At 32.1% G+C, this 25,960-nt stretch overlaps 2 protein-coding genes and 1 long non-coding RNA gene across 4 annotated transcripts; 2 read left to right on the forward strand and 1 right to left on the reverse strand.

Annotated features, from left to right (window-relative positions):
* The first annotated feature begins 4,401 nt into the window (after positions 1-4,401).
* LOC126748769 (uncharacterized) lies at positions 4,402-23,520 on the forward strand. Of its 2 annotated transcripts, none has more exons than XM_050458226.1 (13): positions 4,402-4,621; positions 8,849-9,035; positions 18,594-18,717; positions 18,772-18,920; positions 18,980-19,125; positions 19,177-19,325; positions 19,378-19,494; positions 19,548-19,750; positions 20,012-20,296; positions 20,351-20,574; positions 20,665-20,835; positions 20,891-21,100; positions 22,911-23,520. In XM_050458226.1, the coding sequence occupies exons 2-13, from the start codon at positions 8,886-8,888 to the stop codon at positions 23,440-23,442; spliced, it is 2,460 nt and encodes an 819-aa protein (XP_050314183.1). In that variant the 5' UTR covers positions 4,402-4,621; positions 8,849-8,885; the 3' UTR covers positions 23,443-23,520. The 2 variants fall into 2 exon arrangements, with proteins under 2 accessions (XP_050314183.1, XP_050314175.1); XM_050458218.1 differs by lacking the exon at positions 4,402-4,621 and adding an exon at positions 8,553-8,705.
* LOC126750104 (uncharacterized) lies at positions 6,939-8,443 on the reverse strand. Its single transcript, XM_050459607.1, has 3 exons — positions 8,119-8,443; positions 7,509-8,064; positions 6,939-7,108 (listed from the first exon to the last, which is right to left on the reverse strand). The coding sequence occupies exons 1-3, from the start codon at positions 8,302-8,304 to the stop codon at positions 6,939-6,941; spliced, it is 912 nt and encodes a 303-aa protein (XP_050315564.1). The 5' UTR covers positions 8,305-8,443.
* On the forward strand, positions 10,436-11,225 carry LOC126748805 (uncharacterized). Its single transcript, XR_007664816.1, has 3 exons — positions 10,436-10,973; positions 11,031-11,111; positions 11,171-11,225. It is a non-coding gene; the product is annotated as an uncharacterized LOC126748805 (long non-coding RNA).
* Positions 23,521-25,960: the final 2,440 nt, after the last annotated feature.

A 25,960-nucleotide genomic window follows, 5' to 3' on the forward strand; every position in this document is an offset into this window, starting at 1 on the left:
TTATAGCCGTAACATCACATTTTATTGATGCAAATTTTAAAGTAAAGTCAGTATTATTAGAGGTTGGGCCTTGTAGTGAGAGCCATACAAGCAAAAATCTCGCGACGGACCTCAAACGGATCGCTAATGAATGGGAAATCGAAAGTAAAATTTTACTAGTCATATCGGATAACGCGGCTAATATTAAAAAGGCAATAAGTGATGAATTGAAATGGAAAGGTTGTTTAGCACATACAATAAACTTAATTGTTCAGGATGCATTAAAACTTGCCAATCTGCTTGTTGCTAAAGTTTCTAATATTGTTTCACACTTCAAAAGAAGTGCAGTTGCGAAGTGTAGGTTAGATGCCTATCAAAAACAAAATGGCAAAACTCCGAAAAAGTTGATCCAATCTGTAGTGACTCGTTGGAATTCTGTATTTTATATGCTTCAACGATTCCTGGAACTTAAAGAAGAAGTGAGAACTACATTAGCTGCTTTAGGAAAAGAAAACTGGCCAATGCTCACAAATCAGGAATTCGAGTATATTGATGAACTCATTCAAATACTTTCACCCTTTGAATCAACAACCGTGTTTATGAGCACAGAAAAATAAGTAACGCTTTCATCCGTTATCATGGTTTCTAATGGATTATATGACTTGTACAAAGATCTTAGAAAACGTCAGTTTTCTGATATGACAAAAGGTGTTTTGTACAAGCTTCTTGAGGGCATCGATACTCGATTCAGGACTCTGCAAAATAGTTCCACTCTTCTGTTAAGTACGTTTTTGGATCCGAGATATAAAAATATTAGATTCAGTAGCGAGTCAATTGGAGACCAAGCAAAAAAGATTGCAGCAAATGCAATTACCGCATTAATAGAGCAAAAAAATCAAGAAAAAAACATCACTTTGGAAGAAAAAAGGCAACAGGTTTCGGAAACACAACAATTCAAGTTTTCAATTTGGAATTCATTTGACAAGAAAGCTGCAAATATAAATCCGAGTCATTCGTCACAATCACGTGCCATTATTGAAATTCAAAGATATTTGGAGGAGCCATTATTAGAACGTACCGAAAATCCGTTAAAGTGGTGGAAAAACAATAGTTATAACTACCCCTTCCTAAGTGAACTAATAAAATTAAAATTTGGTACAGTCACATCTGTACCTTGTGAAAGAATGTTTTCTAAAACGGGGCAAATTATAAGCGATCGCCGAAATAGAATATCAAGTACAAAGGTAAAATTTTTATATTTTGAGTTCAAGTTTCTATATTTTTTGTTAGATATTATTTTTTCTTATATGTAAAATGTTTTTTGAGTTTATGTTTTTTATTTTGTAACCAATTGCTCCTTATTTTACAGGTTATTAAAGTTGGTTACAATTTTTTACAACTATGCTTTTTATTTCAATTTTAATAACTTTAAGTTTACCATCGGATTTAAAAATTATCGAGAAAAGTATTAAAAAGTTTAGGGATTGAACCCGGGTCGGCTGCATGCGCAGAACGTAGTTTCATTACGAACTGCATGTACTCCCATTCAGTTTTTACTATGCTACAACCATGTTTACAAGGTTAAAAACGGTTGCATATCTCAACTTCTATAGTTATTTTAGACGAGCGACAACAGTTGCGTAATGTTGTTGAGGAATAACAGTTAAAAAATAACAGATCATTAAATAACAACCCATCTCTACAGCATATGTCGGTTGCGTTTATAGTCCGCGCTCGCTGTTATTTAATCAATATAATGCCCGTATCTCCTGAAATTCCGAAGAGATTTTAATAATTTTTATATATATAAGGGACATTTTTAATTTAAATCAAAATCTGGGAGAAGCATCTATAATTGGGTATGCTGATGATCTGGCAGTAATTATTAAGGGTAAAAATGTCACTTCCAATTTGGTTTACTAGAGCTAGAGGGAGGAGAAGCCCTACCACCTATACAATTCAACAATTCAATTATTTCTTATAAACGACAGGTAAAATAGCTGGGTGTAATTCTACATGAAAACCTAAAATGGGCACCTCATATTATTAATATTACTAATAAGGCCAAAAAATCATTAAATGTCCTAAGAGCACTTTGTAGGGTATGGTGGGGTGCTGACCCAAAAACCCTTCTAATTGTCTTCTTTGCTTTAGTACAATCCCATCTGGATTTTGGATCAATTTTTTTCAAGCCTTGTTCAAACACTGCACTCAATAGATTAGATGTGGTTTTTTATGAAGGCTTACGTATATGTCTGGGATGTATGCGTTCTACCCCTAAGGTTGCACTTTTGGCAGAAGCATCTGTCATGCATCTAGAACACAGAAGAAAGATAATTGCCCTTAAATTCATTTCTAAAATCCTATCTATAACAAATCATCCTACTATACAAATAATAAATAATATCCGAATAAAAGTAATGCATAGACCAGAATTCTGGAATGGGAACAAAATGCCATATTTAGTGGAAGCATTACAATCTTATAGGCCACATCTAAAATCAATTTATAGAGGTCCAACTTTTCCCTGTTATGAGATTGACTTTCCTATTCTTTGCGAAACTTTAAAACCCATAAATCTTAACTGTAAAAAAGGGGATGGTATATCTAAAAACATATTTGCGGCAGAATCCAACAAATTAAAAGCCCAATATACATTTATTTTTTCTGATGCATCAAAAATATGTGAAAGGGTGGGGTTTGGCATATCCATCCCCTCTTTGAATTATAAATTCTCACAAAGACTCCCCAACAATTTAAGTATATATAAAGCAGAAATAATTGCAATATATGATGCCATTAACCAAAAAATTAAAAATGCGATAGTCTTTTCAGATTCAAAGGGAGCCATAACAAAACTCTGCAACCCTTCCTTTGCAGCTAACTACGAACATTGGGTTTTGTCTACAAAAAGGCTGATTGTCACAACTAACAAAAATGATTATAACATCAAATTATCCTGGATTCCAGGACACTCTGGTATAACCGGAAATACGGAGGCAGATACTCTGGCCAAGATTGGGACAGACTTAAATATTCCTAGAAAAATGTTATATGACATAAAAGATATTTTTAAGCCTCTTAAGCAAGAAATTTCAAACGTCTTCAAAAATAAATGGAAAGCTTTGGTTACAACGAAACATCACGGCTATGTGCCGGGGTTCAATCTACTTTTAACAGTAAAAAATAGTACGCCAATTTGACCTATAGGGATAGAAAACACGTTACAACAATAATTAGAATGCGTACATGTCATTGCCTGACTAACGCCCATCTATATAAGATTAAAATGAAAGATAGCCCTTATTGCGACTGCGGTATGTTTGATGACCCAAACCACATATTTTTTGAATGCCCTATTAATAATATACCCGATCTAGACTTGTATAAAATCTTTGTATTGAAAAAGAAAATATCACCATTATCCACAACTTAAATTCTGTCTGCCCCCGACGACGAATCAATAGAACTAATCATGCGATTTATAAACATCAATAAGATTAAACTTTGAAGCTCAACTATCCAATACCCCCTCTTGTATCCTACAATCCCGCTTGTTTTAGTGCTTGGTGTGGTCTCTCATTCCTTTTGTTGTGATACTAACGTTTTCCTCCCGTATTATAGCCAGAAACCATAAAGCCGACGGCCGATACAAGGCAAAGCTATAGTCACAAGCGAAACAGAACGAGCAAAGTTGTAATATAAAAAGATATTTCGGAGATTCCTGCATGGTCCAGAGCCAGACAAAGAAGAAGTCTCCCCCAAATCGGGCTGGCAATTGCCTTGCAGCAAACTAACCATCAACTAAACAAGACAAGACATAGTCTGGTTATGACTTACCAGACCATAGAATAATATCGTCGCTTTAGAGTAACACTAGGACATCTAAAAGAAAGTTAGTTAATAAAGACCTAAAGTTAATTTCTTTCCCCAAATCTTTATTTGCAATAATCTGGGAACTACTTTTTTTACATATCCTAGTGTTGCTCTGAGGCGACAATGTGCAGGAGCCTTAATTTACTTAATAGACACACACTTCTTATAAATTAAAAAAAAAAATCATGAACAAAAATCATCCTAGATAATATATTCGAAAAACCTATAAATATTTTTATTACAAAAACTGTAAACATACAATTCAAAAATCAGATTTTTAAGTTTATAACAAAATGAACTATTCTGAGCGCAAACCTCTCGGAGTTTCAAAATTCGTCGGTTCCTTTCTAGGTCTGAAAAGTACTTTGCCACCTCCAAGTCATCCTTGAGTTTAATTATTTCCTTACAAAATTCCAATATGAGTTTTTCTATCATGCATGGAAATTTGTCTGTTACTAATTTTGAAAGATTCAGATCCTGGCAATCTGAAATAAGTTATTATTATTATCTTATTTCTAGGTAATTTTTTATGTTAAATTTTTTGGGAGCAATAGAGGAGAGCGAGGGGTATGAGACACCATATTTGGGGACGACTGGAGAGGTAAAAGAGTTCATTAAGGGTGAGGACAAGTTAAAAATAATTCACCTAAATGTCAGAAGCTTGAGAAAGAATTCTGATGAACTGGCGTTATTAATTGAGTCAATTGAGCCTGAAAATATCGACATTTTAGTTTTATCGGAGACCTTTTATTTGGAGGAGGATGAAGTAAGTCTTTTTAATCTACCCAATTTTAATTTAATCTATAATAATTCCCAGTTTAATAAGAATGATAGCCAAGTTGTATACATTAAAAATAATATAAAATATTTAACAAACATATCTTTTTCTGAAACAAGATGTATACAAGTAGGCATGAAAATAGATAGTGTTGATATTTGCATGACTTGTTGCTATAGACCTCCCTCGACTAATTTAGATGTTTTTTTAAACGACTTAGAGCAATATCTTGGGACTTTAGGTAATCATCACTTAGAGATATTTATTGGCGACATAAACATTAATATTTTAGACCGAGTCTCTTTAAAAACCACGGAATATATAAATTTAATGAACGAAAATGGTTTTTTTTCTTGTGTAAACAAGGCTACCCGCGTGACTGCAGTGTCATCAAGCTGCATAGATCACATATTTTTGCGTTACGACAAACAATTAATATCTAAACCAACTCCAATTATATTTCAAACCGATATTACTGATCATTACTTGATAGGTTTAACTTCTAATATAAAAATAGGTAAGACAGTAAATAAACCAGCACAACAAAATATTTAAAAAATAAACTACGAAAAACTATTGCAACTGTCTCAAGAGAAGTGTCTGTATCACCTTGGACAATGCTCAGCAGGCCTATGACAAATTTATGTTTACTCTGGAAAACCATATAAAAAAATGCACAACCACTTTCACTGTCAAAGAAAAATTTAAAAGGCTCAAACCTTGGATTTCTTCGGGATTAATTAACTCTATGTAAGATGAAACCGGCAATATTGTAAAGAATAAAGAACAAACCTCTAATCTTTTTAATAACTTGTTTTCAAAAATTGGAGAAACAATGGCAAATAACATTATTTCAAAAAATCAACGCAATAACGACAATAAAAATAATATAGATAAAACTCTCTTTTTTCTCTCTCTTTCTATAGAGTGGAAAAGTGCTATAGTAATTCCAATTTTTAAAAACGGCGATCCATATCAAATGACAAACTACAGGCCCATATCTCTATTACGTAACTTTTCAAAAATATGGGAAAAATGTGTCAAGACTCGCCTAATTTCATTTTTTTGAATCACAAAATATAATTTTTAATGCACAATTTGGTTTTAGATCTAATAAAAGCACCCATGATGCAATATTTTTTTGGTTTAAAAAAATTATGTCAGATATGCAAGAAAATAAGAAATGTCTTACAGTATATATGGACTTTGCAAAGGCTTTTGATACAGTCTCCCACACCTTGCTGTTAAATAAATTAGAAAATGTTGGAGTAAGGGGTCAAGCTCTGGAGCTTTTTAGATTCTACTTGGAAAATCGAGTGCAAAGAGTGCGATGTAATGATATCCTAAGTAGTGATATGGTTGTAAATACTGGAGTTCCTCAAGGGACAGTCCTGGGTCCAATTTTATTCTTGATCTATATTAATGATTTGGGAAAATTACTACAAGATAGTTCGGTTATTTGTTACGCCGATGATACTGCAGTCACATTCACAGACAACAGCTGGGATGGTCTATACTCGAAAGCAGAGCAAGGCCTTTATGCAATTCAAAACTGGATAAATGAAGACAAAATCACCCTAAATATAACAAAGACCAAATTTATAGCTTTCTCTTTGACAACTAGTGATCAACCTAAAAAAAGTAATATTAAAATTCACAATCCAACTTGTAATTTATTAAATAACAACTGTCCTTGTCCTTGCATACAAAAAATTAGTAAAATTAAATACCTAGGTTTATACATTGACCAGCATCTACGCTGGAATGAACATGCTTTTGAAACGTCCAAAAAACTTAGAAAACTTTATTATAAATTTTATCAGCTTCGTAATATTTTAGATAAGAAAACACTAAAAATAGTATATACTTCACTAGTAGACTCAATTTTAAGATATTGCTTAGTAATTTGGGATGGTCTGAATGATAATGCCATGCAAATGTTAAAAGTATGCCAAAATAAAATACTTAAGATTATCCTAAGCAAAAGCAATCAATATCCTACAATCAACCTTTATTCGGAACTAAATGTACTAAATTTAAGAGGATTGTTTGTGAGTGCATGTCTTTGTTACTACAGAAAGGTTAAAGATATTTTTAGGGAACTAGACCATCAGTATTATACTCGTTCTAAAACAAACAAGGATTTGCAATCGCACTTTTTCAGCAAATCACACTTGCAAAGAAATATGCTGTTTCTACTTCCCAAATTTCTTAAGCTTCTGCCCACAGGCCTAAGGTCTAAAGTCGAGATAAATAAGCATAGAAAAGGTTTAAATTTTGAGATAAAAAACTTTATCATTTACCATTACGAACACTTTAAAAGATTAATGTAAAAAAAAAGAACGAAACGTAGTAGATAAACGTAGTATAAAAATAATATTAGAAGAACGGAAAGACTCTTCTTCCAATGCTTCTCTTGTTTCTGCTGCTTCATTCCGGGTTGTTTTGTCTCCTTGTCTCCTCTCTTGCGCTTCTCTTTATAGGAATTATTTCTTTTGTATATAAATGTAATTAACTATTTAGGGCATATTGGCATGTATTATATAGATTATTTTAATGTTATGATATGGTTTCATTTTAATTATTTATACTTAATAGCAGAAAACTGCCACACAGGTCGAGAGATGGGAAATTTCGATACAGGCCAAGCTAACGGTCTAGTCTAAATGTTCCATTCTGTGATAGACGCTACAATAATATTAAGGTAATTTTGTTAATGGGATATTGTACCAATATAGACTATTGTATTGCTGTCTATTTGCTATTGAATGATTTATATTTTGTAAATTTGAATTAATATATTGTAATTGTAATTTAACATCAGTCAGAATTAATCAATAATAGATATATTTAAATAGGTTTTACAAGCACTCACCTCCTTTAAGCCAAAGATCTTCAAGAAGTTGCCACTCAAACTTTTCTAGCCACTGATAATCAGCAATTTTACCTAAAACTTCTTGTAAAATCTTTATTTCACTGTATGAGTTACTAAGGTTTACTAAGGCATAACAGAACTGAACTTGTTTCTTCCTATAGTCTTCGGTGTTTGTATTTAAAGTAATTTTTTTTGTTTTATGGTCCAATTGTTTTGTCTTTAAAAGTTCATTAACTAGGCTTTGGCTTGTTTCATATGATAAAACATTTCTTGAGTAACCAGAGCCAAAACCTTCAGGTAAGCTGTCCTGATCCATTTGCCTTATAAGTTCTTGTTTTTGCACCACATTACGCCTTCTCCCATTTTTTCTTTTAAAAAACTCAGATACTTCAGTTTGTAGGTCCAAGGGAATATCATTCAGCTCCTTACTTATTTTATCTACTAAATTCCTTGTTGGCTCAGCAGATAATTCTACTTTAAATGTGTGAAGATATAATTTATATTGATCATTGCACAAGTGTATTTCAGGGGTTTGGCATGTTAAGTTGATGAGTTTCTACCAAAATATTAATAGATCATCTGAACAATCTAGCAAATAATCTGTACTTACCAACAAATTGCTCCTTTTACTAGAATTAGAGGCGCTTTTCTGCTTTAAGGTGGAGTAAATGATTTCGGTGAAATTTTTAGCAACCAGGGCCGCAGCATCCCTTTGCAACGTTGGGAATTCGTAATTTGTTTCACCGGCTGCCAAAAGGTTTAAAAGAACGTTTTCAACGGCAGCATTTTCATTCATTACTTGAATATTTAATTTAAAGACGTTGTTTGTTTATATTTTTTGTAAATAAAGTTATGGTAAGTATTGAGGTTATGTTAAACGTGACGGTTGAATGACATATCAGTGGCGTTTGGCTTGAGGAACGGGCATTTATTTTGGCAAGAAAATTTTCTTTATAATCAACAAACTAATGCGTTTATTAGTTTCTTTTATATCCATTTAATTAAAAAAATTATTAATTAACAATAAATTTGATCATTGATATTTGCATGCCACTGATTTGGACAAAGAGGTGGTTTTTGTAATATTTCTTTTACCACGTCCTCAAACGTCAAATTATGTCGGTAATTTTGTTTCCTTTTTTATAGTCCGCCATCTTTACCGACTGCGCTTTGTTTTGGTGCTACCGACTGGGGCAGGTAAATTACCGATTGAAATTCGAAAATTTTGAATTTTTAAATCCAAACATTTTCCCGGTTCACGTATACGATTCCCACAATTCCGAAAATGGGATTTTTTCCATTACGGAAAATCGCAGTTATTTCATTTTCCGATTTTATAGGAGTGGCATTAAACGAGTCGACAACACGTAATAAATTATGGATTTTCCTATTGGAGTGAATCATAATGGAAACATTAGCGATATTTCCATGGAAGAGATTGGTTTTCAACAGCATATAGAAAATGATTATGTTGCATACAATTGTGAAGAAATCGAGAATGGAAATTTAAATAGTAATATCACAGATGTAAGTATAAACCAAAATTGCTGGGTCATACATATACATATTATTTAGACATCATCACCATATTTATTCATTCTTAACAAAAATTGCATCTCTATTACATTATGATTATAATAATTATATAAGGTCTATTCTCTTTAAGAATTATATCATACTCCCTGTTATATTACATTTTTTAAGCTTATATCACAGTGACTTTTGGCTATAACTAGGTACATTTGGTTTTATTATATATTATAAACAGCTTTGTCAAAGTCTGTCCAGTTAGATATTATTCCTAGCTTGACCTGACATAACAATAGATGCTTCAAAGATCTCTGTATAACTGTTATATTCCTGAGTGTTAAAGTCCAGTGCAACGATATATTAGAATGGTCACCTGTTAAAACACCAGCATTCCACCTGCCAAACAATGTCATCCACCTTCTATTTACATTGTTTGAGAAGTAAAATGCTGGTGTTTTGACAGGTGACCATTCTAATATATCATTGCACTGGACTTTACCAAAATTTAAGGATCATTGGGGATATTCTAGTATTATAGAACATTCCACATCCAGGATTTTTCCTATATTATGCAAGTTGTTTTTGGTTCTTTCAAAACATTCTTAACGTTTTTAAAATTGAGATTTTCTGTAACTTTCCTGGTTGTTTTAGGGTTGTTCTGTAATTGTCAAGCTTTGCTCTTTCTTTTAAATTAAAATGTTATGAAAATTGAGTGTTTCTGCTAATCTGAGTTCATACAGCCTTTACATTTAAGAAATCTGGCTTGACCAAAGCTAAGGCAGTCAATATCAATTATAATTTCACTTTTATTGCTTCAGTTTATATATTTATCTTTTTTTAACAGTATTAATTATTTTTTAATTTAAATAGCAAAATTACAAAATAAAAGCGCTCAAGTAGCAAAATATATTATAAAAAGTTGATATGTTTGAGAAAACTTAAATGCACAGTTGGAAACATTATTATTATTATTTATTCATTAAAATAATACATATTAAACTAAATATACAGGGTGTCAATTTGAAAACTTCCCACCCCTATTATCTCGAAACGGGTTAGGTTTTTATAAAATCGCTAGGACACGTCGATTTTATTATCGAGGGGGAACAATTTTTATGCATAAATGACTTCGCCTCTTTCAACCCCCTACCCCCCAGAACCTCCCTCTCAAAAATCTTAAATGGCAATACGGGTTGAGTGATACCTCATTTGAAAGAACTTTTTATTCTCTACATTTTGGCACCTTATTTTTTAAATTTGAGTGCTGCGTTTCCAAGTTAGGGTTATTTAAACATTGTTAAATTACTTATTATTAAACATTATTCCTGTAAGTGTTTTAAATACGTTGAAGCTATGATTTCTATTGGAACGTGTTTGACCATAAAGCGAACCGGTGCATTTCTCACTGAAAGTGTTTATCAATCTGACAAATTCTTTTGGTCATGAAAGATAAACATTTAATTTTTTTTCTTTTTTGTTTATTTTCGTTTGCAATGGAATTCGTCTCAATACAGTTCGATGATATGATCCGAAATTTAAAATAGTATTTAGTGAACTTTCCTACTAGTCAATGTCACTAGGTATTTAAATCAGTTAAAATTTATTTCGATAATTTGTGTGTTATTGTTAGTTACTATGGTATACACGCTTAGGCAAAAAATTGAAATGATTTTTATTTATGGCGAGCAAGGAAGATGCGCAAGAAGAACGGCAGAAGTTTTTAATAATAGAAATCCTAATTGTAATGTAAGTCACAGATACATTTTGGACGTAGTAGCTAAATTTAATGAAACGGGTTCAGTTGGAAACAAAAAAAGGGCAAGTCGGCGTGTTTTAAACGAAGATGCTCAAGTAGAGATTTTGGGAACATTCGTTGCAGAACCCACCAATTCTCTCCGTACAGTAGCACGTCTAACTGGAATGTCACATGAAACTGTACGACGAGCATTACAGTTACATAAATATCATCCATACAAGATGCAAATTTTACAGGAACTTCATGAGGACGATTTTGATAGGAGAATAGAGTTTTGCGAAATTATGTCCAACTTAATAAACACTCGTGCAATTGTGGTAAGCAACATTTGCTTCAGTGATGAATGTACCTTTTTCCTAAACGGCCATGTCAATAGACAGAATTGTCGATACTGGAGTGAGGACAATCCCCACATTTTCAGAGAGGGTGCTACACAGAGGCCACAAAAAATTAATGTTTGGGCCGGTATTCTTGGAAATGCTGTTATAGGACCGTTGTTTATTAAATAAAACTTAACTGGAGAGCTCTACTTACACCTACTTGAAGATGTAATTGATCCTTTAATAACAACTGAACTGGAAAATCAAGTTGGTAACATTTTGCAAGAAAACGAATTACACTTTCAGCAAGATGGAGCTACGCCGCATTATTTTCGGCCAGTGCGGGAGTGGTTGAATAACAGATTCCCTAACCAATGGATTGGTAGAAGGGGACCGATAGAATGGCCTGCTAGGTCACCAGACTTAACGCCGTTAGATTTTTTTTTATGGGGGCACATAAAATCGGTTGTTTACAAAACTCAGCCTGATGATATCGAAGATTTAAAAAGAAGAATTACAGAGGCAAGTAGGGCTATTCCAGAAGAGGTATTTCAGAATGTTCGGGAAGAATTTGAGAATAGACTTTATTTTTGTTTGGAGAACAATGGAGAACACTTTGAACACCTCTTAAAGTAGATGTGTTAATAAAATAAATTTTAGGCGTGCTTTTGTAAAGACCATAATTGTAACGGCTATGCAAATGTTTAGTAAAAATAATATTAACCTAAATAACATGTTTCAATGTAATATTAACCTAAATAACATGTTGCAATGCAAATCATAGCTTTAACGTATTTAAAACACTTACAGGAATAATGTTTAATAATAAGTAATTTAACAATGTTTAAATAACCCTAACTTGGCAACGCAGCACTCAAATTTAAAAAATAAGGTGCCAAAATGTAGAGAATAAAAAGTTCTTTCAAATGAGGTATCAGTCAACCCCTATTGCCATTTAAGATTTTTTAGAGGGAGGTTCTGGGGGGTAGGGGGTTGAAAGAGGCGAAGTGATTTCTGCATAAAAATTGTTCCCCCTCGATAATAAAATCGACGTGTCCTAGCGATTTTATAAAAACCTAACCCGTTTCGAGATAATAGGGGTGGGAAGTTTTCAAATTAACACCCTGTATATTATACACAATGGAGCATAACTATGTGTGTGTATTAATTACTTCAATATATATCTATTTTTTATAATATAACAAATTTTAATAACCTATATACTACTTTTTTTTTCACAAAATGTATCACTTTGATAATTATAATACAATAGAACTATCAATAAATATGTTTATATATTAAATACAATATTATTAACAAACAACCAATTGTTTAATTAATTTTTTTATAAGGAGCATTTTTTTTCAAGTTCATTTGGTAATATATTAAAAATCTTTGGCACTGTATATAAATGGCATCTTTGACATTTTGTAAGTCTTGCATTTGGGACTACTGCCATGTTGAGAGTTCATGATTTATAAAGTTTGTATCTGTACCCCAGAGCCAGACTATGTTAAGTCCAAAATGTATTTTTCAGTAGAGTAATTTTATTCCAAATATTTTACAAAATTTTAAATTACAAAAAACCAGTTTTTAAAATTTATTTTTTTATTGAATATTTAAATTTACTTTAAGTATAAGAATAAAGAGTAGAAAAGCGATTTTAGCATTTACCTATTGTTTTTGATTTTTGTGACTTAACATAGTCTTCTTCAGATAATTTTAATTTTTTTTGGATTTAATTTATATTCTAAGTTCCAAAGAAGGGACTTAATATATTTTAAAACGTGTTAAGTCCACTTATAGTTAATGCATAATTCATTCAAAAAAAAAACTACAAATATTTATTTAAATATTCATTCAAATAATTGTAATTAAGAAAAGTTGGGTTACATACAAAAATTTTATAGTATTAGAAATATTTAGATTTTTATTCACTTTCTTCGTTTTTGTCATATTCTAAATTCTTATAATAATCATGGAATCTTTTTGGTACCCATTTTAAAAGTTTTTGCAAATGGTTGTACTTTTTGGCTGAAAGTGGTTTAGGCCCTGCCCTAATGGGGGCAATCAATATGGGCATGCAATTAGTTTGTCTGGTCCTTCTGTTAAAGTCAACTTCCATAAACTCTTTTCCAAAGTCTGCTTTATAGTATAAAATCCCAGGGTTATCTTTTCTAGCTTGCATATGAACCGCATGCGATATTAAAAAGTCTTTTCCCAAGTTATCCTTTTTCTGCTGAATATATGGTGCCGTCGAGCTATTAAAAAGTTGCTTAAACTCCTTAAAGTCAGAGGTTTCCATGTTGACAACAATAAAGGGCTTCTTTGTTCCACACAGCCGAATTACCTCCTGCCAATCCCAAGGAGTCATAATCTGAAATTGCGGTTTTTTTCTTTCACGCTCGATCACAGAATGGACATCAGCCTCCAAATGAGTGTGTCCTCTACCTAGATATTTATGATTAATGGTATTTATGTTTGGTTTAATCTGAAGGATGTAAAAATATCATATAACCATTAAAATGTTTCTGTTTTAGCTGGGACAGTTATCGGACCAAATTGTTATATCTTTTATCTCATCTGAAATTATTCTGAAACATGTGTCTCTACCCATTTTATTAAGCATGAAGCTACTTCTTCTTCACATCTTGTATTGTTAAGTTATATGTCCACAGCTTAAGAGAATAGAAGCTTTTGGGAGTTATGTAGATCTGGTGTTGGTAGACATTTCTGGAGATCAAATTTTCCCTCGACTTTTTTTTATCTTCAGATTTAAGCTTATATCTATAGTTGGTATCTGTTGACAGGTACGTGTTTTCCTCTTTTATCAGGTGTTACAATGCCTCGATCCTTTTTCTTTTTAATTGCAGTATCCACTGTTTGCTGAGAGATGCTCAGTGTATTTAAAAAAAACTTTTTGCAAAGCTTTTCTTTTACTCCGCCTGTTTCAAAACTATAGTTATTAGTAAAATTTATTTTTGCCCGTCTTTGACTAGTTACCTCCCTACGTCTTTTTATTGGTATTTGAGAAACGTTGGATGCTATGTATTGCCTTCTTACATTTATTGTTTTTGATGGGATTTTAATTCCAGAAAGTATCACCACACGGTTCCTTAAGAGATTTCGATTTCATAATACGATTGCCACTGTCCGTTTTGTATTCTAATCTTGAATACCGTTTCCTTTTTGTTACATATTTTTTCCAAATTTTTGGATCTCGTCTTCTTTTTCGTAAGTATTTTAGCTTGTACTTCGCATTGATTTAGTTCAGCATTAGATGCACCTTCGTCTTCATCTTGCTTAGCTTCATCATCAGATTCATCTTCTAATTCTGATGATGAATAATTAGGATCCGCCACATTGTCATCACTGTCAAAATCTAATAATTCTCGGTCTGGAGTTCTATGCGATTGATGCTCCCCACCTTCTGCTGTTACATGTTTTTTTATCTCCCTTCTGAATTATTCGAATCTGCGCTTAAACTAAATGCTGATTGCGATGGAAGTACACATCCTATTTGGGAATCCCCGTTTTCACGACTGACGTTTTCTGAAAAACAAAAACATAAATTTATGATAAATAGGATGAAATTATTGGATTGATTGGATAAAATGTTATGAAATATTAGTCAAAATTATTTAAGCTAGATAGTTTATAAAATTTAACTGCTATACAAACTTACGAGGTGTTTCCATTTTATTGAATCCTGTATCTAAATTCATTTGAAGGTTCTCTGGATATTCAGGTTTACACCTACTAGGAGGATCATCTTTTTTACCTTCGACAAATTCTGGAAAAATAATATTTCCTTTCTAAAATACCTATCACTTTTTTTAAAATTTAACACAAATATGTTAAGTCCTAATTATTATGCTATTTAATGCAAGGGGTAAACTATGTTAAGTCCATTCTGTAATTAATGCAAAAAAAAACTATTAATTAGGACAATACGTTATTTAGTTTGTTAAAATAATAGGTGCCTTCTATAGTAACAAGTATTTTTTGCGTACCTGATTTTCTTATTCTGTTTGGACCTTGGTGATTTTCATCCTTTCCAGGTACTTTATCAGGTATCACCTTACCTAATATTTTAGCGGTCCTAGAAGACCACGAGGTCGTCGATGTTGACGGTGTCGATCACATTACTACCTTCCTCAAAAAAAACACCCTTAAAACAATTTTAATCAAACAATAATTTTTAGCACTCCCGAAAAAATGTTTATTTACGGACTTAATACATTAGACTAAATACGAAATCCCAAGTCAAATAAGGTTAATGCGACTTAACGTTGTTTGGGTTTGTGCGCTATGAGGACGCTATGAGAACATTTTTTAAAATTGGTTATTTACAATAATTTTTAAGATATGTTAAATCTAAAAATATCAAAAGATGCGGGGCGTAATGTTATGTGATTTAACATATTAAGGTTGATTTTTGTTAATTTGGACTTAACATAGTCTGGCTCTGGGGTACAGATATGTATTTTTGGTTTTGAATGATCTTTAGTTAGTATTTTTGAGTAATAATCAATGAGATGCAATAGTGAACTATAGACTCAACAGTAGCAGAATACACCATTTTTAGAGTTTTTAACTTCATAAACTTGTGCAACTGAACTTTGTTTGATTTTTGTTGCCTGTCATTTTAGGTTAGAGTGCAGTCTCACTGCTTGTATTCATCAACAGAAATAATTTCAAATTGGCATTGGCACTGAGCAGTATCTTGACATTCATAGTGATGAACTTTTAACTTTGTGACTTGGGATGAACTAGTCTTGCCAGCTGAAAAGTTCAGGAAAACTAACTTTCTGGCATTCAGTGTTAGACAGTGCTGATCAAACCAGGCTTTTATATGTTTAAGTGCAGTTCCGGCTTTTATTTTTGCTTCAAGCCAAGTCTTGCCTGTAACAATCAGTGCTGTGTCATAAGCAAAACCCACTAATTGTCCCTGCTCCTTTTTACTTATCCCAAATAACCCATTTACATAAATTGTAAATAGTACAGAGCCAAACACCATCCATGTATGTCCAATCCATACAAATCAAAACATCACTGCATTCTAGTAATCTAATTATGTTGGATGAAAGTACTTCTGTTGAAATCAATATAAAAAGTGGTTAAAGTCTTGTCTCTCTATTTGCATAATAGTTAAGTCTACTCAATAAATAATTGTAATCAATAGTTCCATTCAGTCATTTAAAAATAAAAAAATAAATCACCCTTTAGTCATTTTAACTCGAGAGTGTGCCATCAATAACCAGGATAAAATTGATTTATAGTCAGTATGTTCATTAATTTTAGGAACTTTAAGGTTAAAGGAACCAAACAATTTCTCAAAAACCTAACTTGTGCTCTTTAAATATGAGATATTGAATTGAATAACAGCAGGATATTAAACAGGGCAAAGCTACTCCAAACCATTACTGATACTACTGCCTGTACAAATGAACAAAACAAGACTTTTAAGTACAGAACATCAAAAGTCACCAAAAAATCTAGATATAAAATCTAAACTTCTATATGCTCTTTGTATTGATTTTTCATATCTTAGTATTTGCCATAAATTACTTTTGGAAATCAAGAATGTTCCCTGATTGTCTGAAGCTGATAAAGATCATACCTCTTCATAAAGGTGGTGAGCTAGAAAATCCCATCTAATTTTAGACTAATTTCACTATTATCCAGCCTCTAAAATTATTGAGAAATTGAAAAAAAAAACAAATGTGTTCCTTGTTGATTAACACAAGGTGTTATGTACTCTGCAACTTAGATTCCAACCAAACTGCAGCACAAATGATTCCATTTTTAGGGTTTAGGAGAGCTTATATTTGGGTATCAATAATGGCAAGGCTGCTGCATCTGCTTTCTGTGATCTTTCAAAGACATTTGATTGCGTAAATTATGGAATCCTGTTTCAAAAGCTTTCTCATTATAGATTAAGGGGAGTAGGCTTGGAATGGCTAAAGTCATATTTATCCAATCAGAGACAAAAGGTTTGTATGAATTCCATTGAATCTGATGTCTAATAATCTAAACTCCTGGGGCGTTCCTTAGGGTCCTGTTCTGGCGCCCTTGCTGTTTTTGATTTTTGTGGTGTTTGTTGACACTGAATTTTGATTTCTTAACTACTGGATGGTTAAATTAAAGACTAGAATTTTGTGGATTTAAAATCTACTTATATTTTTGTATGTCTATACTTAACACCAGAGAAGGAATGATACATGCTTCTTGCTACCGAATTACTCTCACTATATTATAATTAGGTGGGGATGCACTTCCGCCTTTTTGCCAACCTAACTCACAATTTCAGTATACAAACTAAAGGCGGTAAAATTAAATTATTCTCAATACTACAATTTTCATAAACGATTTGGTCTTCTTGAACTTCATCGATCATTTTACATTGTTTGGTGATAATACCACAATACTGAGGCACTGCAAAGATCATCACAGCGTGCAGGAGATAGCTGTACCAGATCTTATGAAGATGACATCTTGGTGCAATGCAACTCTTCTTGTACATAACATTGCCAAAACCAATAATATCATAACCTTTAGATTAGATCGGTCTTTTGATATTTCTTTTGATAATATTACTATTATGAACCGACCTGCATCAAAGTTTTTAGGTTTAACTGTTGACAGTGAGCTAAATTTTAAGGCACATGTTGTCACACTTATCCTGTGTCTTTGTTTATTGTAAAAACAGCATCATTTATTCCCAAATTCGTGAAAAACTAAAATCTAGCAATATTATCCATATAACAAGACAAATACAAAACTTACCTCTTCCAATTCGTCTTTAAGAGATTTATTATCTACAAGAGTATAAAAGTAGATATACAATCACATTTCAAATAGTCTAAAAAGAGAAATTCAGGCACTGATAATTGGTAAGGCTTATTAAACACTTAACGAGTTTTACAGTGATATGTTTTAATTCTTTTATTTCTACTTTTATTTTATATGTGTTTTTAATTAGTGAAGTGACTATTTATTTGTATGTGAGAATCTTTGTGTAGCGAACTATATATTTAATATATTTGTATTGATTATTGGTGTTTTGCTTTGATTAGAAATGACAATTTGCCATCCAAAACAACGCCACTCCGTTACTCTTTTTAACGCAGTAGAACCAATGCTATAATTGAGTAAAATTGAATTGATTTAATTGTAATCCATTTAGATTACACCATTCATTTAAACTGAACAAGTCCTTCTGCAATAATTGACAAATCGATTTAATAATTTAATGAATGGATTGAATATTGGTATAATATCTAAACAAGTTAAAACACAAAGGACCCAAATAAGATCCCTGAAGAACAGAAAAACATTTCGACAAAAAATTCTTTATGTTTACACATAAATCTCTCAAGCAAATAACTCTATAGCCATTATTTAATATTAAAAAATATTGCTAAAATCAAAATTGGTAAATTTTAAAGAAAATTTTTAATATATTTTTTTTTCTAGCTGGTTCTTGAGGACGGCACAAGAGCAATGATAGTGGATGGCACATTGGTAACTGCAAATGGTCAAACTTTATTGTTGCAAGATGGCACCGATTTGAGCCAGTATTCTTTTGATGAAAACACAGGTTTTCTATAATTTTTTTTCCAGTCTTCATGTTTAATTAACATCAACCTTCTAGAACAAATTGTCATTTCCAAAGAACAAGAAGATCAATTTCTGCAAGACATATCGTCCTCCTTTAAAGAAGACCCCATATTAGAAAATGCCCAAGAAAACCAACAATCACAGATGCTGTATATTAAAAATGATGACAATTTTATACACCAAGTAGTTATTGTGATTTAAAACATTATTTATTAAAATTTCTTGATTGATATCCATTTAAGGAACAAATAAATGAAATCAGTAATGTGCCTTTAGAGGACCTCCCTTTAGAAGACGATCAGAACTTAGTCAGTTTAAGGGATGGTTATGAACTTATTAGTATTGGCCAATTACTTTTAGATGGAGCAGCTCAGCTAGATAACTCAAAGTGAGCCTGTTATTTACAGTATAAAAGCATTATTACTAGGCATTATTTTAGCTATCAATTTGCTATCTTGAAAGATGGAAAATTCTATTTACAAGCTGGCAACAATGACCTGGTGAATGCATTACACTTCAATGAGGAGGAGGTGGAAGATGTTGCCAAAAGGAAAAACTTGGTGGATCTGGATCCATCGGTCGTTACTGGTATATAAATTCTATAACTTCACTGTTATTTGTTAAATTATCATTTATTTAGGAAGAAATATTAAGACAGGCCAAGTGATAAGTCTGTCAAATCACATGAGTAAAATAGGCATTCAAAATATTGAATCCTCTGTGTTGGAAAAGAAGTTTAAAGTCGAAAGTGCTGGTGGTAAGTTACATGGTGTAGTTTTATGTTACAAACTGTATTTTAATGGTTTTCAGATTTAATTAATATGGATGATGATACTCCAAGTAGGAACCTTACTAAGTTGATCAATAAAAAAATAACCATAGGGCAAACTGATAAGGGGAAAAGATTGGTAGGGAAAATAGTGAATGTATTAAAGAAGGCTGATGTAACTAAAAAAGCTGCTGGTGAAATATTGAATGAGCCTGTTGAGAATAGGCTTAGTGAGGTAGAAGAGGTAAGTCAATAGGAAAATGGCATTTTCTAGAAGTTTGTAACTAAAAAAAGTGCTAAGCTTTGGACTTTTTAAGTCTTTATCAAACCTACTATTAAAAAAATCACAGCTTAATGGATATAACAATTCAGTTTCTTTATGCTATTTTTTTTCAAAAAAGGCTTTTAAAACATTTTATAAGAAAGAAAAAAATAGATCGTTGCTTGCATACTATAGGAGTGAAGTTTGGTATTTTCAGTACTTGATGTGAATTTTTTTTCCCAGGCACTAAATTTAGTAGAAAGCGAAGGCTGTGATATACTTCCTGTAAATACTGCCATCCCTAAAGACAACATTATAGATCGTGATTTTGATAATAAACCAAACAGTAGGACTGTATTAGATAACCAATCCACAGTCTTACAAAAAACAGCTGAAAGCTCAAAAATCATCGTCCAAGAAAAAATGGTTACCAAAGACTGTTTTAACGTGATAAGTAAGACTATAAGTGGCCTAATGAACATGGATAGTGTGGTTAAGAAGCTACAAAATAAAATAATTATCATAAAAGTAATACTTCACCGCGAGTTTCACCCCTGTATAAATATATAATTTAAATTTTAGATTGTCGAAAAAACGTTTAATCATGCAATCAACGATTATTCAAAAACCATATCTTATTGTAGCGGTTGTATGGTAAGGGAATACCAGTTGGATGCCGGAGATGGGACTTATTCGGAAACGTGGAAGTTTAATCCAGATCAAAACGCAAAAGAAACCATTTTGGGGCAAGAAACTTTCGAGCTATCTAATAGAGATCGGGAGGCGTTATATCAAAATTCAAAAAAGTAAGGCAACTAAATATATCAAGTATTTTTTATATACATATATTTGTATATCATATTTTTATTCTATCTATATATTTAAATGTGTTTCAGGTACGCGAACCTTACGATCCAAATAACAACAAACCCAAACGGCCATAAACAAACGAAGGTATTCATAAACCCGCCTGCCCTATTTCAATGCAAAGCTTGCTGTAAAAGCTTCCGAACTAGTGCACTTTTAAAAGTTCACTCATTAGAATGCCATACAAATCCAGTACAATGGTTATATTTTTTATACGTAAATTTTAATACAGTTTTATTAAAGATTCTCTTAAAGGTTCAGTTGCGAGGACTGCCTACAAAATTTTAAAACAGTAGAAGAATTATCGAAACATTCCAGGACCCATTTGGACAAATTAGGGGCCAAAAAGAACGGGATGTACCAATGTATGGAATGTCACATGTCGTTTTCGCGTAGTTTCGAGATTAGGCGGCACATGGATAGGCATTATAAGGCCAGTTTTACTTGCCAAATTTGTAAAAAAACGTTAGTATTCATCTCTTCATATTACGGTCAATCTGGCATTTGGTGTTCTGGCTAATAGACATACCTTTAAAAATGTAATGAGTAAAAAAAAAATATAGAATAATAAAACCATTTGGAAAAGAAAGAGAATATAATCAAAGTGAAAGGAGAAATAAATTACGCTCGATTTGAGGACGGAAAGTTTTAAGAGTAAAAATCGGTTTATCTCGATTTCTGGCAACCCTACAAGTCCTATAGAAAAAGGTTAAGTGGCAAAGTTGTAGGTAATGAAAAGATCTACAAATTTTGTATTTACACTTTTTATATAACCTCCAAATCTATGTAAAAAAAAATATTTTTTTTTTAAATTTTTGGTTTTTTATATACCAAAAACACTTTAATTTTGTCGAATAGTAAAATGTATTTTTTCGCCTTATTTTGATTTATTATCGAAGCAACACCCTAATTTTGCATTGAAAATTCAAGCGTCAAAATATCAGCTTTTTTTAGAAAATCGGTGGGCTTTATGTTCGTTGAAATTTGTACTTTCTTGTAGTGTAAAAGGAAATATACGTTACTATGGGAAATGTTCTCAAAAATTATGTGAATGTTCTCAAAAAACTACATACTCAAAACTATGTTTTGATAATGTAACTCATTTTTTTCAATTTCGGGATGCCCATCAAAAACGATATAGCTGCCTGCGGTGTTTTTCGACATAGCGCAAGCATACATCCATGATCTTTTCCCCCATTTTATTTTTTTGCGAAATTACTTTGTGCAGTAAAAATCCACCGTCGACGACATGCACAATGCCGTCAGAATGCGTTGGTCCATTCGTACTCGGTACTGGTAAAAACTGACATACGAAAAGGTGCAAGCTCCTATTGTAAATAAGTCTCCATATCTTATTTACTGTCGATTGTTAAAGACAGGACTTTGTTTTTTCTTTTAAATTTAACACTGCCAAAGTTTTCCGAAGGTCACTCAGGTATATGACTTATTATTATTATTATCTTATTTGTTTCATATTTATAGTATTATATTTCGATTTATATATTTTTCTGTTAATCGATGTAACATGGACGCTTACGCTACATGGGTAATTACAGTATTAGTTTTAATAAAATAGCTCAAAATTGTCCATAATGATTAAAATTTTTTTGATTCGAGTTTTTTTTAACCATTTTTCGAGAATATTTCTTATATTACCGATTTTTTTTACACTATCAGAGAGTAAAGATTTTAACGAACAAAAAGTCCACCGACTTTTTTGAAAAAGCTGATATTTTGACGTATGAATTCTCGATTAAAAATTAGGGTACGTTTTCGATAATAATTCAAAAGAAGGTGAAAAAATAAATGTTTCTATTCCAAAAAGAAAAAATGGCAGTGTGTTTAAAACATAAAAAGGTAAGTTTTCATCAAATTTAGTAAAAAAAAGTTTTTAGTAAAAGATAAAAATAAAAAACCAAAAACTTGGTTATTTGAGTTGTCCAAGTTTTGAGATTATGTGAAAAAAGTGCAAATAACAAACCGTTTTTTACCCTAAAAACATCTTTCCGACCTCCGTTACATTCATTTTTATTATATTCTCTTCCTTTTCCAATAGGTTTCATTCTACTATAATTTCTTTTGGTTTGACAAATTATCGACCCTGGTCTATAAACCGTTTATTAAGGCATACAGAAAGATTTATGTAATAAGAAAATAGAAATGAAGACAATAAACATTTTCTTCAATTGACCTTTTGGCAATAAAGCTGTACAAACAGATTGACTGTTCTATGTATTAGTTAGATGTAATTAATAAATTCAAGTTGTTTTTCCAGTTTCAATACAATTAAGATGCTTAACAAACACAAAGAGATGCACACGTACCAACCAAAAAAATTAAATGCCATTCTTAAGGGGCAGTCAGAACCCAAACCCCAACCAAGAAAAACCTACAGTTGTAATATTTGTAAAAGGCAATTTTCTAGACATTCAAATTTACTGAGACACGTCGAAATTCATCAGGGAGAAGGGGCGATGTATCAGTGTGCAGTTTGCGGCTGTTCTTACCACTATATCTCCTCCCTAACAAGACACGTAGTGTCATGCCACGTCACCAAAGCGAAAGAACGAGCCCATCAGCAGCCTACAGTGCAACAGCTCCAAGAAAGTATTAATTCCACTCAAGATGAAGACTTGCAGTTTTTACAAGAAGATCAAATAGTGCAAATGATCCCGCTGGACAGTTTGACTGAATCGTTACAAAATTATGAAGGTTTTCAGTTTATCGATTCGGATTTTCCGCAGGGGTTAGAGGGAGTACAAATATTTCAGGTTCCAATTGAAGCTGAGGAGGCTATAGAGAATTGAGAAATAGTTTTTAAGTTTAAAACATTATACTAATGCATGGCGTTTTGTTACGTTGTTGTGAATAAATTGTTAAAATGGGGTGGTTTTTAATCAAACCTTTCGGGTGGAACATAAAAATATTATAAATGAACGGAATATTCAATAAAAGAAACATTCTGATTGTAAAACATTCAGATTGAAACATGTGATTTGACAGACTTATCACTTGGCCTATCTTAATATTTCTTACCAAATAAATAGGACAAAAAAGAGACTATTGCCGTGATTTATTTAAGCGAAAATGATAAAAAATAACAGTATGCATCATAGCTTAAAATAAGTAAATCTTGCGAATAATAAGATTAAAATTGATCATGCTCCACAGTATCTGCTGAGTAGTCAGATTCTCTGCCGAAATATCATAACAGCCGATCGAGAAATAATTTTTATATACCAACAAATTTAACAACAACATTTTTATATAACAACCATTATAACGTTAATTTAACTTATTTTACAGGAAAATTTAAAATAAAAAGTATGAATAGAGTTAACCTATTTTAAGAATAAGTATAATATCCTTAAGCAAAAGAAAACAAAATTATTAACGTACTTATTTCTAAAACTGCTTCTAAAAAATTTAAAGCGACAACACCGGAAGCTTAAGCACCTGAGCGATACGCGTAGTATCAAGCGGCCCTTTGTTTATATTCGGGATTTGTGTATTTCCTTTCATTTTTTATTTAAAAAGGAAAATGGTCACATCGTGTTTTTTCAAATTGTTAGGATGGCAAAAACTTATCCCGCATCATGATAAAAAGGCGATTCAAGCCGATCCTTTCACAAGTAAGGACCGATACTTTCATCACATCATGGGGCTATCATCATCATAAATGTAGAATAGGGGATCTTATAGAAATAAACTTAATAAAAACTGAATGTGAATGTGTGCGTGAAATACAAAAATCTTTATATTTTTAAATCTAAATATTTTTTTTTAAAATATTCATCTATTAATAGGCTATAAAACTAGAGTTTTGTCCATGGTTTTATTAACAGGATTTTATGTTTTTCTTTTGTTGTTTTAGCAGAAAAAAGGCATAATATCTATGTACCTATCTATATATAGTTATGCTTTTTTTTTTAATATAGACATTAGGTAAATACCTGAAATTACTAATTTTTTATTGCCTTTAAAGTATTTTCAAATTTATTTAGATATTGATATCTATGTATAAATTTAATTTTGTCTCCCTAAAATTTGTTTGATTATTTTTTTTTGTTTTACTTTAATGCAACTTACAATAATATATACACGTTCAGCGGTTGAAAAATTTCGAAGATGATTTTTGCGTAATGTGTAAGAAGGAGACGGAGTAGAGCGAGAACAAACTTGGCTCCACCCTATCCAGGCTATCGCGTCGTCGTTGCGCTTATCAGTCCGGTTAAAGTTCGGTTGCAATTCCTCGCATACCTACAACTTGTATGTACGGGTTAGCCGATCATGTTTACAATTTATTTCAACCTTTCGTACGAAGACGGATACAGTAATAAAATAAAAATGGTTTTCACTGTTGATCAAAAGATTAATATCATTAAATATTGTCATGCGGATAGTGCAGAAGAAGTTGTCGGCCGTTTTATATTTGCATATCCTGATCAGCAAGTCCCTACTGCTAAAACAATTTATAATACCTGGCATAAGTTTGAGCAGTCGGGATGTGTAAATCGGTGTGCAAAATGTTCTAGTGGCGATCAGGAACCTCGTCGAATACCTGACGCTGGGATTGAAAAGGAGGTCAAGGTGTGTGCTTTTGTGGAAGTAAGTGAACCTTGTTCTAGCTCCCAAATTTCTGAAGAACTTGATATTCCAAGTCGTACAGTACGTGATATTTTGAAAAGAAATAAGCACAAAGCCTATAAAATTAAAAACACTCAAGAAAGTTTTCCAGAAGATCAAATACAACGCTTGGAGTTTTGTGAAACCTTAAGAGAAAAAATTTATCAAAATGACGACTTCACAAGTAATATTTTATTTACAGACGAGTCATCTTTTTCTCTTCTAGGTCGACATAATTCTTCAGTCGTGAGATATTGGTCTCGGGAAAATCTACATTTGAGTGTACCATTACGAACTCAATACCCGCAAAAGGTAAATGTTTGGGCTGGTATTTTAGCCAATCACATTGTAGGGCCTTTTTTTTATTGATGGTACCTTAAACTCTGAGAGGTATTTACTTTTATTGCAACAAAATATTATACCCGCTGTACGAAACTTGGATGTTAATTTTGAGGAAATTTGGTTTCAACAAGACGGATGTCCCGCTCACAACGCTAGACAAGTGCAGGACCATTTAACAAACACTTTTCCTGAACGGCTTATTTCTACAAGAGGTACCATACCAAGGCCTCCGTGATCTCCAGATCTGACGCCTTGCGACTACTTCTTATAGGGGCTATTTGACGGAAATTCTTTACCAACACCAACATGAAAGAGCCGTTAATTTGGACGAATTGCGACTTAGAATTATTAATATTT

The sequence above is a fragment of the Anthonomus grandis genome, chromosome 2, assembly GCF_022605725.1.
Source record: "Anthonomus grandis grandis chromosome 2, icAntGran1.3, whole genome shotgun sequence".
NCBI classification, from domain to species: domain Eukaryota; kingdom Metazoa; phylum Arthropoda; class Insecta; order Coleoptera; family Curculionidae; genus Anthonomus; species Anthonomus grandis.